General features: G+C 37.8%; 1 protein-coding gene across 12 annotated transcripts in view; it reads right to left on the bottom strand.

The window, feature by feature from the left end:
* Positions 1–57: 57 nt before the first annotated feature.
* LOC6536001 (nucleolar and coiled-body phosphoprotein 1) overlaps positions 58–14320 on the bottom strand; it is a 31979-nt gene continuing 17716 nt past the window's right edge. For 4 of the 12 annotated variants that reach the window (XM_002096580.4, XM_015192022.3, XM_015192026.3 and 1 more), the window contains exons 6-16: positions 12267–12588; positions 9954–10014; positions 9416–9680; positions 9178–9296; positions 8890–9068; positions 8640–8813; positions 7268–7405; positions 5520–6113; positions 3676–3897; positions 3417–3530; positions 58–2941 (exon numbers count right to left, since the gene is read on the bottom strand). In XM_002096580.4, the coding sequence (XP_002096616.3) occupies positions 2667–2941; positions 3417–3530; positions 3676–3897; positions 5520–6113; positions 7268–7405; positions 8640–8813; positions 8890–9068; positions 9178–9296; positions 9416–9680; positions 9954–10014; positions 12267–12588 (2463 nt within the window). In that variant the 3' untranslated portion in view covers positions 58–2666. Of the gene's footprint in view, positions 2942–2980; positions 3531–3675; positions 3898–5519; positions 6114–7267; positions 8147–8209; positions 8328–8639; positions 8814–8889; positions 9069–9177; positions 9297–9415; positions 9681–9953; positions 10015–12266; positions 12589–14320 lie in introns of those variants that run through there. The other 8 variants (XM_039375662.2, XM_039375663.2, XM_039375664.2 and 5 more) reach the window with 7 other exon arrangements.

The following is a 14320-nucleotide window of genomic DNA, read 5'->3' as shown; positions in this document are numbered from 1 at the left end:
AATTGGAGAAGGTAGATACGAACTTGTAAAATGCCCCTTTCCATATTAAAACATAGATTTTAAAACGTTTATATTCATTTTTCATTTATTCGATTCATTTAATATTATAATCATTTTACCATCACTTGTTTTTCGGATTCTATTTTATTTTCCATTACTCCTCTATCATATGATTCGGCTTTTCCCAAGTATAATTATAATTATATCGTGTAATTAGCATCTCTATGAAGGCTATTTGGTGTGCCTTTTTATGACAATTCAGAAAAATTATCAATTGGGTTGTATAAGTACTGGTATTATTGCATTTCATTTGAGGCTTTTTTAATTCATTAAAACTTTAGGCGCATTTGGGCGTGAAAGTCAATTTTTAAAATTTATATAATTGTTTGGTGATTTTTAATATTTTTCTTTGTGAAGAAACCGAAAATTAAAAGTATTTATTGGTTTGACCTTCGTATAAGTGTTTATAAAAATCGATTTTTTTTTCACTGCTGTTGAAGGAAAGCCGTTTAGTGCGCCTATTTTGGAATCGTTTTGAGGGTATACATTGTTTAGGTTTTGGTATTTTGTCTCGTTAATAATTTTATTTCCTTTTGTAAACAAGCTAGAATTAATATCAAGTTCGTTCTTAAGTAGTTTCGTATTAAAGTTGCCTAAAATTTGTTAAGTACGATATTTAAAACTAAATGAGTTCAAGAGTCTACCATTCAGTTGGGTTACCGTGTTTCTTTAATTGCAACTGGAAATATAGTTTTTTTTGTATGTGAATGTGCATTTTCTGTTTCTTTCATTTATTTGTCCTTCTGTTAAAGTTTTTGAGATTGCCAGAGTTTAGTTAGTTTAGCTTCTTATTTATTTCTAACTAATGCATTTGATTGAATCGAATCGGTGACCATTTTTAGACTGAGTGTAATAAAGATTTTGCGTTTTAGGGGCTCTTGACCATATGCATTGTGACTAATTGATAACTATAAGATTCAGTGATCAACTCATCGATTTGAATTAACAAACGGGTCCATTCATGAAAAACATATAAAAATACTCAACTGTTTAATAAATGCCATTAAAGTGGCGTTATTTTCTTCTTCATTTTTTTGTTTGGTTTATTTGAGTTTTATATTAAAATATATATAGGCAAGCAACAAGTAAGCTCAATACTGAAGTTAATCACATAACGTATGGGTAATGGAGTTTAACTTCAGTTTACGCGATTTTGTATTTTTTATTTATTCCTAAGAAAGGTATAAATTCAAGCATTTCTCCTACGCAAACGAAGTTTCTGCCAAACTGAGTTTGAATCGGTATTTGGTTTGTACTAAAACACTGTCAACACTGAGAGATTCGAAAAACTAGATCCAACCAAAAAATACTTGTTAAAATAACATGAACTTTCTCAAAGCTATTGACCTTCGGGAAGCATTTGTTTTAATTATTCAGCGCTAATTTTACTCAAAACATGATTAAATCGATTAGGTCTTTCCATTTTGCTTGACCATTTTGTTCCATTTTTCTTTGTCAACTATTTTCACATTCACATAATAGTTATACGAGTATTAGAATTGTAGGCAAGTCTGAAACTAGTTTCACAGCTTTTCAAAGCATAATCTCATTGTTTCGCATTTTTTGTGTAGTAATAGTATGTTTTGCTGGTGTTTTCTGTAGGGTGTTGCTATGTTTTAATCATCTCTTGCCTTACATTTTTATTAGCCAAAGTATGTCTTAAATTATTCTTAACATCATGTTGTCGTTTTTGGTATTTTTCCCTTTGTAGTTCATGTGCAAAATCTATTTTCAACTTTTTTGTATTTGACGGATCAGCAGTTTAGCTTAGATCACCTTATGCATTACCCAAGTATACGGTTGCTCATTTAATGAAAGCTACAAAAATGTGAGTACATCTCTTGTCGAATGGACTCACTTTTTGGACGGGTCTTTGCGGTGATGTTTGTCCCATTTGAATATTTTATATGACTGGATGATATCGAAATATTGCAAAGTTCTCTGGGTGTATCTCAAAGTATAGAACATTGGTTTGAGTTCGGTTTCGTCTTCGGTTTGGGTTGAGGCAGTGAAAGTGTCTTACATAAATAAATTTAGTGTAATGCTCGTGTCGTTAGATGACATTTGGCCTGATTAGGTTTGCTTGCAGCAGCTTAACTAGGAAACCAAAAGCGAATTTAGCTTCAAATTCAAGCCAGTTCTTGCGGGACTCCCTTAATGTTTTGATTTCACTACGACACACTTATCCAAAATTACAATATAATAGAAAAAAGGATAACACCATTGATTTTCGGATTGACTAACAATATCATACATACAAAAAATACTAAGGTACTTTATCGAATGTAACGGTTCAAAATAATAACTGATTTTATATGTAACATTCAATTTGAAAGGTGCGAATAATAATGGAACTCAAACATTAAGGAAAAAACCCAATTGATTTAATTACATACAGTAAATTAATGTAAATGGAGAGCTGTGTTGCAGTGTAATCAGGCTCTTAGATAGGATAGATGGTGTACATGATTAGGTATTGCATAACATCTATTACGTATTATAATTGCTTTCAGGGGCCAATTAATTGCCCGGGGAATACATTTTGCACTTGAAAAGCACTGAGTGCCTGATCTGGGATCCAGGATCTCGGTTTTTGGAGCTGGGATCTAGACGCTCTCCTCCTTGTTGGCGCTGCTGTTGCCCCAGAATCGATCAAATCGGTCGCGAGCCTTCTCCAGGACCTCGGCGGCAGCTGTCCTGGCCGTAGAAGCTGTGCCCGTCGACGAGGAGGACGACATCGCCGGATCCGGCTGCTGAAGCGGCTGATCTTGGGCGACTGTGCAGCGCACCGCCCCGCCCGGCTGGCCGGTGGGTGTGGCATGGGGCGTAAGCGTTTTGCCGTAGATCGCGGCGCTGGTGCTTGGACTGCAGGACTTCCAGGCTGGCGGGATGGCAGTGGTCGAAAGGGTGGGGGGAGGGGGAGATAGTTTTGGAAATAGTGTTTGTTATGTTACGCAAGGATCTACGGTTTCGGGTACGCTATGTGATTGCATTGGCTTGCACAATTGCTTTGGGCTTGATACAGAAAGAGGGGAACTTTGCTTTATATTTACGCTTATTGAGATTTACTGGTGTGGTTTTTTGGTTTTCGTTTGGGTTTTGGATTTGGAGAAGTTGGAGCTTGGCTAACAATGATTCGATCTTGGATTTTTGATGATGTTTGTGAATAGCGATACATACATATACATATACAGATACACATATTTAAATACGAGTTAATATATAAATATTTGTAAAAGCGATTTTGACTTTTTTGGTTTTTCTGGATTGGTTTGGTTTGTCGACTTCGTTTGGTTTTGCTGATGCTTTTGGTATGGAAGTTTTGCGTTTTTATTGAAGCGTGCTTAATGGCTTACCGTCCATCTTAGCCTGTTCGGTTAGTTGTGGCGGAGCCGATTGTGGTGGCGGTGGGGGCTTCTCCACCGGTGTCGAGGCTTTAATCTCGCTCTGAGGTCGGCTGTAGTTCTCCCCTACGGAAATGAAAGTACTCAGTTAGCTGCAGCCCATACATGTCAAGGCAGTGATATATTTTGTAGGCAGAAATCAGAATCAGGCAGAAATTATTATCCAATCTTCTGCTCTACAAAGTGGTTTACCACTTTGGGTCTACTTTACCGTCTTTAACATTCTGCGTCACCGTAAACGTTTTGCCAGTGTCCAGGGGCACCGTCCAGTTGACTGGATCGGGGGAGCGCATTATAATCTGCTCTGGGGACTTGACCCGGGTCGGTTCTGGTGGGGACTTCACCAGGGGCTCTTCGGGCACCTCCTGCACCGGGGGTTGGGGACTGCAGCTGGAAATGGAAATGGCAGTCTCACGACCATCCTCGCCTTCGTCTGTTGGTTGGGAAAACATCCAAAAATAATTATAAATGGTAGTTCTAGTCAGTGCCGGGGGCTATGCGTTACGGAGTTAACTTAATTATAAGCGCATTTTATGTTTCTCTTGTTTCATTATGCTGCCGCAGCTGCTGATCTTCATATATATTTTTTTTGAATAAGTCCTCTGTTCGTTAAGCAAATTTTGTGTTTCAGTTTTACTGGTTAGTATTTGTAAAAGAAAATCGAAATAATTATTTCTAACTTAGTTAGGTAACTGAAAACTGAACGAAACTTAGTCAACTGAAGAATATTAAGCCGTAAGCTTAAAAGGCAACATATTGTTAGTAGAACCAAAAGAATATTTTCATTTTAATTTTTTTTGTATTTAATAAAGCGCACAACTTGAGAAACAGCATGCCACAAATACACAAACAGGCACACAACATGAAAATTGAAGAGGAGTAACAAAACCAATATATTTTTTTATGTTTGAAAAAAATTGTATAGCTGTACAGATTCTGGTTTAGCATTGGCTGGACATATTTTATTGATGTGTTTTTTTGGACAGGCAACAACGAAGGCGTCGACGACAACTTAGTAAAGATTCAGTTGATTCCTGGCACTTTGAGTTCGCTTATATATTAACAAACACTAATCATGTATTTTAAGAGCTGGTCAAATGTTTAAAGGAATATCAATAAAGAAAGAAGTTCATGTTCCTACGTTGATTTAAAAGTGCACTGTAGTTTGTGAAAAGGATTTACTTTCTTCTAAAACTGTTTATCTATCCCGAACCTATATTTCCTACATCAACATAACTAATAATATTCTTATTAGCGTATGTGCTTAGGTGTCGTCTTGTAGATTGAATTGTTTAAAAAGAAATACATATACAAGTTAACACATATAATCCAAAATGGGAAAGGATAGAAATGCTACAAACTTTGCATATGTACACAAACAAAAAAATTTATATTTGAAATTCTACAAATCATGAGACGCACATTCAAGGGCATTTAATTTCAATTGCTTATACAAATACATTTATATAGACGCACGGTTGATACAACAAATACATAGACTGACTACAACAACAACTAACATTGAATAACATTTAATAATGCATTTTGCTCATTGGGTGTAGCTGCAATTTCCAGCAATTAAGAATTTGGAATTTTGTTTGAGTTTCGTACTTTCACTGTGACTTTTTACATTTTTGAAAGTCTTTATTTTGAACAGGCTACCAGTGGAATAAGTATGATCACACTACAATTTTCTACAGTTTCTACTACCAATCTTTCAATACAGGTACATAATTCCACATGGCTTGGCCCAAATAAAAAACACACACATTTATTTAATCGATGAGGCCAATTGGTAAATCATAAGCATAATTGTGGACGATCAGGTTTGACCAAGGTGTAAAATGCTGAATTATTAATAGCGTCACAAGAGTTTCTTTTTGATAGTTTAGAGTTTTACAAAAGTTGCAACACAAACATTTCGCGCATCAGATATCAGTTTACAGCATTTTCCGTGATTTTACGTTTTAAATGGGTTTTAATTTTGGTTTAGCTTGGGTTTATTGAAGACATTGGTTTTTGATTTGTTCAAGTTTTCGGTAAAACTTTACTCACTTTCAGCCAATTTTCTATCCTGACCTGGTACCGTGAGCCGTTTGATGTTGATGGTGGCAGGCCGGGTTGGGTTTTGGGAAGATGACGATGTTGCTGCTGCTGTTGCTGCTGCTGCAACATCGAGATGCTGCTGCTTTTGCTTTTGCTGTTGCGGTTGCTGTTGCGCTTGGTGTTGTTGCTTTTGTTGTTGCTGTTGCTGTTGCTGCTGTAGTTGTTGTTGCTTTTGCTTATTCTGCAGATGCTTGACACTATTTGCTTGACTACCGCTACCAGCACCAACATGACTACCACTGCCAATGCAACTACTATTCGATCTATCTTTGTCTTTCTTACGCATTTGCTGTTGCTGTTGCTGATGCTGTTGTTGGGCGGATGTGGCCGATGGTTTTGAAACTCTGCCGCTGATGCTACCGCTCTTGGCATGTGATGATTGTGATTGATTAGCATGAGCCTGATTAGCGTTTAATGCTGATTTGGCTGCTGATGCTGATGCTGCTGCTGCTGCAGTGGCTGGCGGCGCTGAGGCTACTCTACCGTTTGGCGGTGGCAAGGAACTACTTTTAATGCGGGATTGGAATGTTGTGGATAGGGTGGCTATAAGAACGTAAACGGTTTTCGGTTTTGTTTGTTTTACGATGATTTTTGTTGTTGTTTGTCAAAGTTTTTTTAAACATTTTTTTTGCCGAAAACAAAACGCAGGTGAAAAAAAATTATTAAATGTATTTTCATTACAAATGTTTAATTTGGTTAGTGACGGACGAGTCGAGAATGCAATCAAAGCAAAAGCTTAAATTGTCCTAAAACAAAAGTTCGAACCAAATAAGGAGCTTAAAGAACCAAACGTAAAATGCTATTAGTGGCGTTCCAGTTTTCTTTCGGTTAGTTGTGTTAACAATTCAAATTAGTAAGTCTACTTATATCAAACTATCGGTATTTTCATATCGCTGCTATTGAAAGGAGAACACAATGTTGGCTTCATGACCCTTAACTTGGCAACAGGAGAAATTGAGTATATTTAACAGGTAGTTGGTTGGCCCTGCCCCACAAAGATTATATTATAAGTATATGTTACAGATATTCGGGTTGTAAGCCAACAAAGTCACACTTATGGTTAGTAGGATAATTGAATACAAATTAAAACTCGAACGGTTAGGCACAACACTGAACTGGATTGTTAGTATTACTTTTACTTAATTACAGATAAGTTTAGTTGGTTTTTGTTTTAGTTGGTTTGTTAATTAGTTTGTAAGTCTTGTTAATTACGGAATCTCAACATGCTAAACTATAGATTGTTATGTATTCGGAAGACCAATCAAACGCTGCATTACAGAGAGAACAGTGATCGAAACTAAAGTGGGAAAGGAATGAGAATTATGAACTGAAAATGGAACATGACCAGAGATCAAGCTAACAAATACTGTTAACCCAAAATTAAAGTTGTTTCAACTATGAATTACTAGTTTCATTAGACACTCAACTAGATGGTCAATCGAAATACGCTTTGGGTTTGGAAGAACGAACAAACTGGAGGTGTGATAGATAATCTAAATTAACTAGGAACAAATCCTGCAAGAGAAACGAAGTTAAGGCAACGAAAAATAAAAAAATCGGAACGCAATCTTGTTAACACATGACATATGCAAACTAAAACTAAATAAATAAGGCCATGAAAGCATCGCATCGTTCAAGTCAAGTTCTGGGTATTCGGCGGGGGATTTTCTCTTGCCTCCTCTAAAATGGCTACTTACATGGGCGTGCCTTGCGTTCGCTTCCGCTTCCGGTTGTCGGCGTCTTTTTACGGCTGCTGGGCGCCTGACTCGCCGACCGGATCTGCCGCTTCGGTGACTCATTCTCAGCAACGCCCGGACCCGCCGATTGCGACCGGGCTGAGCACGCACATGGACACGAATACGGATGAAGGATGGTTCGGTTTTCGGTATCGGTTTTTGGTTTTTGGCATTTCGTTTGTTTCGTTATTTTTTTTGCGATTTTGTTGTATGTTTGGTTGGTTGGTGGTGGTGGCGGTTTGATGACAAAAGTACGATTTGTATGTTTTAATTTAAATTCGCATTTGACTAGAGAATTTCATATTTCAAATGTTGGGCGGGGTGAGAGCCTTTCTACTAGTGATATTTGTGTGGGTGTTTCAAGTGAGTTATTGTACAAGTTGTCATGGCAATGAGCTACGAATTGAGCTTCTCATTTTCACATCGTTTGGATGGATTATATAACATACCAAGTAATCGTTAAAGCTTCTGAAACTTTTATATTATAGCTCTCTTGCAATTCTATATTACCTTTTGGGGCTAAGACTAAGCTGGCAAATTTCTGACAAAACCCGAATAAAAATTAGAAGCGGTAAAAGACACTCCTTATTCAGTCAAGATGATCAAAGATACTATGTGTACATACAAATTAAACCTTCTTTAAAGCTTAGCCTTACGCAAAGTAATATAAAGCAATTTTCGAACTTACACCTAGCACATTAAAATATTCATGGCCCCAGTACACCGAAATGATTTATACATACGCAATATGAATGAATGATTATGTGGGATTATCTTAATTAATGTCCACCTCAACAAATAAATGTAAGTAGTTCAGTTCCAGTGCTTCCAAATAGTTTTCTACAAATAATATCTTAAACATAGAACATTAAAACACCTTTCAACCGATTTCAGAACACGAACCCTGATAAAAACTGGCAAATGTAACTTGAAAAAACTACATTAGTATTGTGCACAAATCTCATATCCCAGAAGCCTTCGGTGCACTTGACAAGGATACAAATCGAGTCGACTCCTTCGACTGTCGAAGAAAAATGCAAATCAAACGGTTGAAGCAGTTGAGCAAACTATGACAATACGAAAATCATAGGAAACCAAATCAAGGTGTTGGTAACGGGACGTATACTTATTGTTGGAGCGTGTACAATGTTCTGTTCTGATCCCGAACTCGTAACTCTATTGGTAAGTGCATTTTGTGTACTTGTGTCATTGTTGCATAGGGGTAAATTTGCTATTCGGATATGGTTAACTTTGGAATTGAAATCGGATATGCGTATGCATTCTTTTTTTGTATCCTCTGCTCAAGGGTGGGGAAAATCGGGAAACTACTCACTTTTAAGGACCTTCTTGGGGCTGCCCTTTTGTGGACTGCCCTTCTGGGGCGATCCATGCCTGGACAAGGCGGTTTTCTTAGGACTTCCTCGTTGGGATTCCGATTCCCGCTTGGTAATAGCCGGCATCAACTTCTCGCGCGTGGGCGAGGGCAATAAAGCGCCCTCTTCCACATCTAAACAGAACAGAACAGAACAGAACAGTAGAAGAGTTAGCCTGGGCTAATCCATTCATATATCTCAGCTACTTACCCGGACCCGTGGTGCGTTCAAGATGATGGCGTATATTGCTAAAGCGTGCTGGCAGTGCTGAAATCTCATCCTTATTATCAATCAAAAAGGCTTGGCCAGGAACACGAGGCTTCTGGGCCTTCTCCAATGGTGTGGACTTCTTATTGTTCTCCTGTTCTTTCTCCTCCTTTGTAATGGGTCTAAAAGGGTTGGAAATGTGCTTGATTTATTTCTTTTAGATGCATTACCAATTTTAATTATTTTTTAATGTTTAATAAAATTGGTTCGTTTTTCTTTAATTCAAATTACCTGTGAACAGACGAAGCTAAAGAAAGTGCCGAAAGTGAGCTGCGCTTTGAAACCTGATCCCATAGATCCTTCTGTTTCTTGTACAATTCCGGGTCAATTTCTATGCCCCAACCACGACACTGAAATAGAAAAAGGTGAAAGAAGTAAGGGTAGTTTCAAATTTATTGAAGACACAAACAATAAATAAATAAGGTACAGCTGTATGGTGTACAGTCACAGATAGAGAATTCGTTCGCACCTTGTATTCGCCGGCCTTCTTGCGCAGCTCCACCATCTCCTTGAACCACAAATCCAAATTCGGTTTCGAGTGCGGCGGGGCGGAGCCGTTCATGACCACCACTTGCTGCCTGTTGTCCACCTCGTCCTTAAGGGCCGCGGCGGCCACGGCGGCATCGGCGAAGCCAAAGTTCTCCTTTTTCGTGATGAAGTGGTTCAGACGCTCCTGGTCGATGGCCTGCGAAAACGGACGCGAGGTGATCTTGCGCTCCACAATGGTCACTTGTCTGCAAGAATCGAGGAAGTCATTAGCTAGGAGAAGTAGTGCTGGTAAATAAGAGATTCTGAGCTTCAAAAGGGAACTGCTGTGCTTCTCGATGGCTGCAACATGCAACACTTGCAACATGCAGGTGCGGATGAATGTGGGTTCTGAAAGCTTTTTTTATATTTTGGGTGATACCGCTCTTTCGGGTGGGCTTATGGAGGACACATCACTGAATGATAATGGCAGAAGCTATGAGCGAGTTGGTTTGAGGGCTATGTTAATTAAATGTTCATACTTCTCGTGCGTTTTTCTATCATCCGTATCGCTAACCAAGGGCTCCAACTCATGTAGAGTAGCTGAAAGCACACAGACACGAAATTTAATGCTGCAATCCAAGTCGATCGATAGCTTTATAGAGATTTTCGCTGATGTCTGGCATCAGTGGGTACATTAAGATTAGTTTAGGAAAGTATAATTAATTGTAGAAAATGCAGTAGGAAACTAAAGGCAAAAGGTGGAAACAAAGGTTAGGTTTTCTTTAGCAAGGTGTCTCGAATACGCTAAACTTCAACTCAGGGTTAAGGAGAAGGTTACTTCATATTATTGTACAGCAAATAAATGAGCCGGAAGCAGCGCTTTAGTGGGTGGTTTTGAGGGTGTGGTTTGTAGTTGTGATTGAGTGGTTAGTTTGTGGGTGGTCAGCTTACTCAGCTAAGAGAAATGCTAAATGTAAACTTCAAATGAAAATCAATTTGTGTTTTTGGCATTGAGTTCAGAATTAAAAATCTAAAATGTTGAATGTTGGTTGAAGCGTGTTTGGCATGGTTTCCTGGTAGTTTCTGGGGATATGTTTGAACAATTTAGGGTAACTATTATTTGGAATATAGAACGAAATTCAAACCAATTGTTGTATTCTTTCTTATGTAAAATATGTGTTTACAATTCGAGTTGAATGCAGCGTTGGATAATTCACTTTTTAGATAGTTAGTTAGATATTTGTAGCATTTTTGTAAGCACTACGTCCAATTTTGTACACTATTGCTGGAAGCTCGAGGCGTCGCACAAGGGTTAAAGGCAAGACAAAAGCATTTTGCATTTGAAGCCACTAATTGCCACTGAGATGCAGATGCACTTAACAATTTAGCGTATAAGTATAGGGGTAAGGTTTCATTTTATTGCCGTTTTTCACTTCCGTTTCCGGTTGCCTTACCTATGAGCATTGCTTAAACTGTAAATTTTGTTAGTATTTGGAAAAGTGATATTCACATTTACTGCCCACAGCCTAAGCTAACCCTCACTAAGCTTGCCAATTTGTCTTGCCGATGATATGTTACACGTGAGTAATACAGGTATATACGATTGATAGCAAATTGATGATGCCGTTTTGACTGATTGATTAATGGTTGTCGGTTTAATGCATGACACTATAGTAATTTCGATTGGTTGTCGTTTCACACATGCAACGAAACTAAGGCAACTTATGTAATAACTTTTACGCTTCCATCTAAATGAAAACGGGATATATCACACAACCCGCGGCCACAACATGCTCATACTACACTTGGCTTTTTTCAATTTATCAATTCATCAGTTCGTCACGTAAAATTGCATTGACACTGCGTGTTGGATGAGAATGGACACGACCCGAGAATAATCCCATCAATTTTCGATTGATCAACGCAATTTTACGCTCGGCAGTAAAGGAAATTGAATTGGTTTAGCACTAATAAACATTAAATTTAGTTCAACACTTACGTCAGTTTTGGGCTAAGAAGAAAGTCTTGATTGTGTTTAATCTTTTAGAGTCGGGTTTAGTTTTGTCTTTGGAAAGGAATTTAGCATAATTTCGTTCTATATGAAAAAAATTTTAGACAGTAAAGAATTGCTAACTGCTTGAAATAATATAATTTTAGTTACAAAAGCGTTAAACGAAACATTTGTTGTACGTACAGAAAGAAAGAGGAAATCATACGGAAATGTTCAAGGTAATTATTCTAGAAAATATCTATCTTAGTTTTGAGCAATGTAGTATACATATTTATAAGTACGAGTACGATTATAAAGCGAAAGTTACGACGACGTGTACATAAAAACTTGATTTCGAATTCGATTGATTGCTTGGTAGCAAGTTAGCATTTTTTATATGGCGGCGGTGAGAGCGGAAAAATTGTTAAGACTATGTTAGTTTACCAACACTATTCAACACTTTTCTATTGGGCTTTTCTTTTTTGGTTTTTTTTTTTGGGCTCAATGCTGCTGCCACGGCACAAATTTTCATTTAAAAATCTTGAAAAATAAACAAATCTCAACGGTTACGGAGGTTAGTAAACAAAATATTACGCAATCTGCCGTGAATTAGTTTGTTAGGTTGATTAAGTAAATTAATTAAGTAAATTTAATTTAAAAATCAAATGTCAACTCATTTAGTACGCACGCGCTTTTGGATTGTTAAAAATTAGTTTTAGTATTACATATAGTAGTTGAAAGAAACTATGCGCTAGTAGGAAATGTTTCGTTTGTTTCACATATATAATTAATTGTATTTTTTTTTTTCGGTTTTGTTTAGTATGATAAATAAATGCTTAGCGACGACAATTTGTTGTCGCACCTTCTTTCTGATTTGTTGTTCGTTTTTTATGCACCGTCGGCAAGCCCACACCGCCACCCATCATCGTGTGATGTGTGTGACCATTCTGGGCTTGGGTCAGACTCTGACTCTGATTCTGGTTTTGGGTGTGACTGTGACCTTGGCCCCCGGACCGAAGGACGCCCAGCGATATGGACTTTCTCGGATAGTCCCCGGCTGCGGCCCTAGACGCCGCCTCGCCGCCGCCCTTTATGCGTCGGACTGTGGGCCACACGAATTGCAGGCGGTACTCAGTGCTCAACTTATTGATGGTCTTTTTCAATAGCCCATTTGACTCACCCGCCTGCGAAAGAGAAGAGAAGAGCAGAATGACACAACGAAAAAGGGTTTCGGGGTTTAAGGTTTAAGCAAAAAGAGAACGAGATCGAGAATGGAGAATCGAGAAAAGAGAAAAGAGAACGAGAACGAGAAAAGAAAGCATAGCAGTGTCGCATTGAGTGTAAGGATAAGTTTAATGTTTAATTATTATTTATTAATCAAGGTTAGTTTTCATATTTTTTGGGGACGATCAGAGCACAGTTAACATAGAGAAGAAGATACCGGTTAGTCATAGGTGGAGAAACAGAGAACGAGAACGAGAAAGAGAAGAAATACACACAATACAAGTATAAATTGAAAATTTTGAACATCTATTACTAATTGCGTTATAAAGATAGGTTACAGCCCCAAATACACAAATAAATACATTTAAATTGACTAGTACTGGAGAGAGTATAAAAGGGTTCAGGCTGCAATGCTGACATAACTAAAAATATATTCGAAAATACAACTGGTATTTTCATAAAAGATTAACTTTTTTATAGTAAGTAACAACAGTATATAAATATTTGTGGGAAGAACTTCATTTAATAATTTCAAATGCCACAAATGCCACTTAAAAAACACAATAAATAAGTATATGCCATAATACCTACTGTTAAGCATTGCCCCAAAATGTATGCATAGAAACTTTAAAACGCAGAATACTCCTTTATCAACAAATATAAAATCAAATGTAATCTAACACATTCACGTTCGTGTTTTATTCACCAACAGAAGAAAGTATAGGGAGATAAAAACTAGCATAAAACCCTTGTTACATGCATTACCAAGCACAAGCACAATGGCCACAATCAGAACGGCAAAATATGTACTAAGTATTGAAAGTATCCGGATATTACTATACAAGTGCTCGTATAGAATGGGGTAAAAAATCGATGTACAACTTATGCAAATGTTGAAGGGTTTTGCAGATTAAAATTGTACATTCAGGTCGAGTAGCCACCCGACAAACTGACATTCTGCCTGACAACTCAATGCTGCTCGGGATCACTCACTGCAAATGCAGACACATGCAATCATGCCCGTGTGAGTAAATGAAATTTTCCCATAGCCGCAAAGGCGCGACGAACTACAAATGTTCAACAGCATGTCCTGCACGGGGAAAATTGCCAATAAAGGCAAAAAGACTGTAAAAGTTGCAGGCAGTGCGAAACAGGCGTACGAATGCTGGGTGTCCGGAGGGGATTTCGGGGGCTGGCTGATAGACAGCATCGCCGCTAATAGAAACTGTTGCTGCCACCAAGTTCCGGCCCAATGGTCCAAGGCGCGTTCTATCTCTGATCGGAAAACTGGGACAGGTCCTTTATCTACAAGTTTTTCCCACTTTATGTGGCGCCACAAACGTTCAATCGGACTGAGGCTCTTACTTTGCATTCACGTTAGGCGTTAGCTTTAAATTTTATGAGAGGACCCTTTAGTTGGTACATTTTAAATATTACTTTTAAAATCAAAATAAATGAAATATAGAGATTTAACTTCAATTCAAGGTAAGTTAGATGCAAAACGTTAACCAAAGGATCTAAAATGTATTTCGTTGAAATCTTTAAAAACTTTAAATTAAGTATCATTAGAGTTACAAAAGTATAGTCCAAGTAAATAAGGGTGTTTCAAATATAATCCCATAATGTAGCTTTCACGTTAGGACAGACAATTGCATTGCGCTGGTGGAAAGCTATTTCTGGACAAGAATGCGA

The sequence above is a fragment of the Drosophila yakuba genome, chromosome 3R, assembly GCF_016746365.2.
Source record: "Drosophila yakuba strain Tai18E2 chromosome 3R, Prin_Dyak_Tai18E2_2.1, whole genome shotgun sequence".
Taxonomy (NCBI): domain Eukaryota; kingdom Metazoa; phylum Arthropoda; class Insecta; order Diptera; family Drosophilidae; genus Drosophila; species Drosophila yakuba.
Note: the sequence above shows the minus strand (reverse complement) of the source record. Positions and strands in the feature narration are given on the sequence as shown.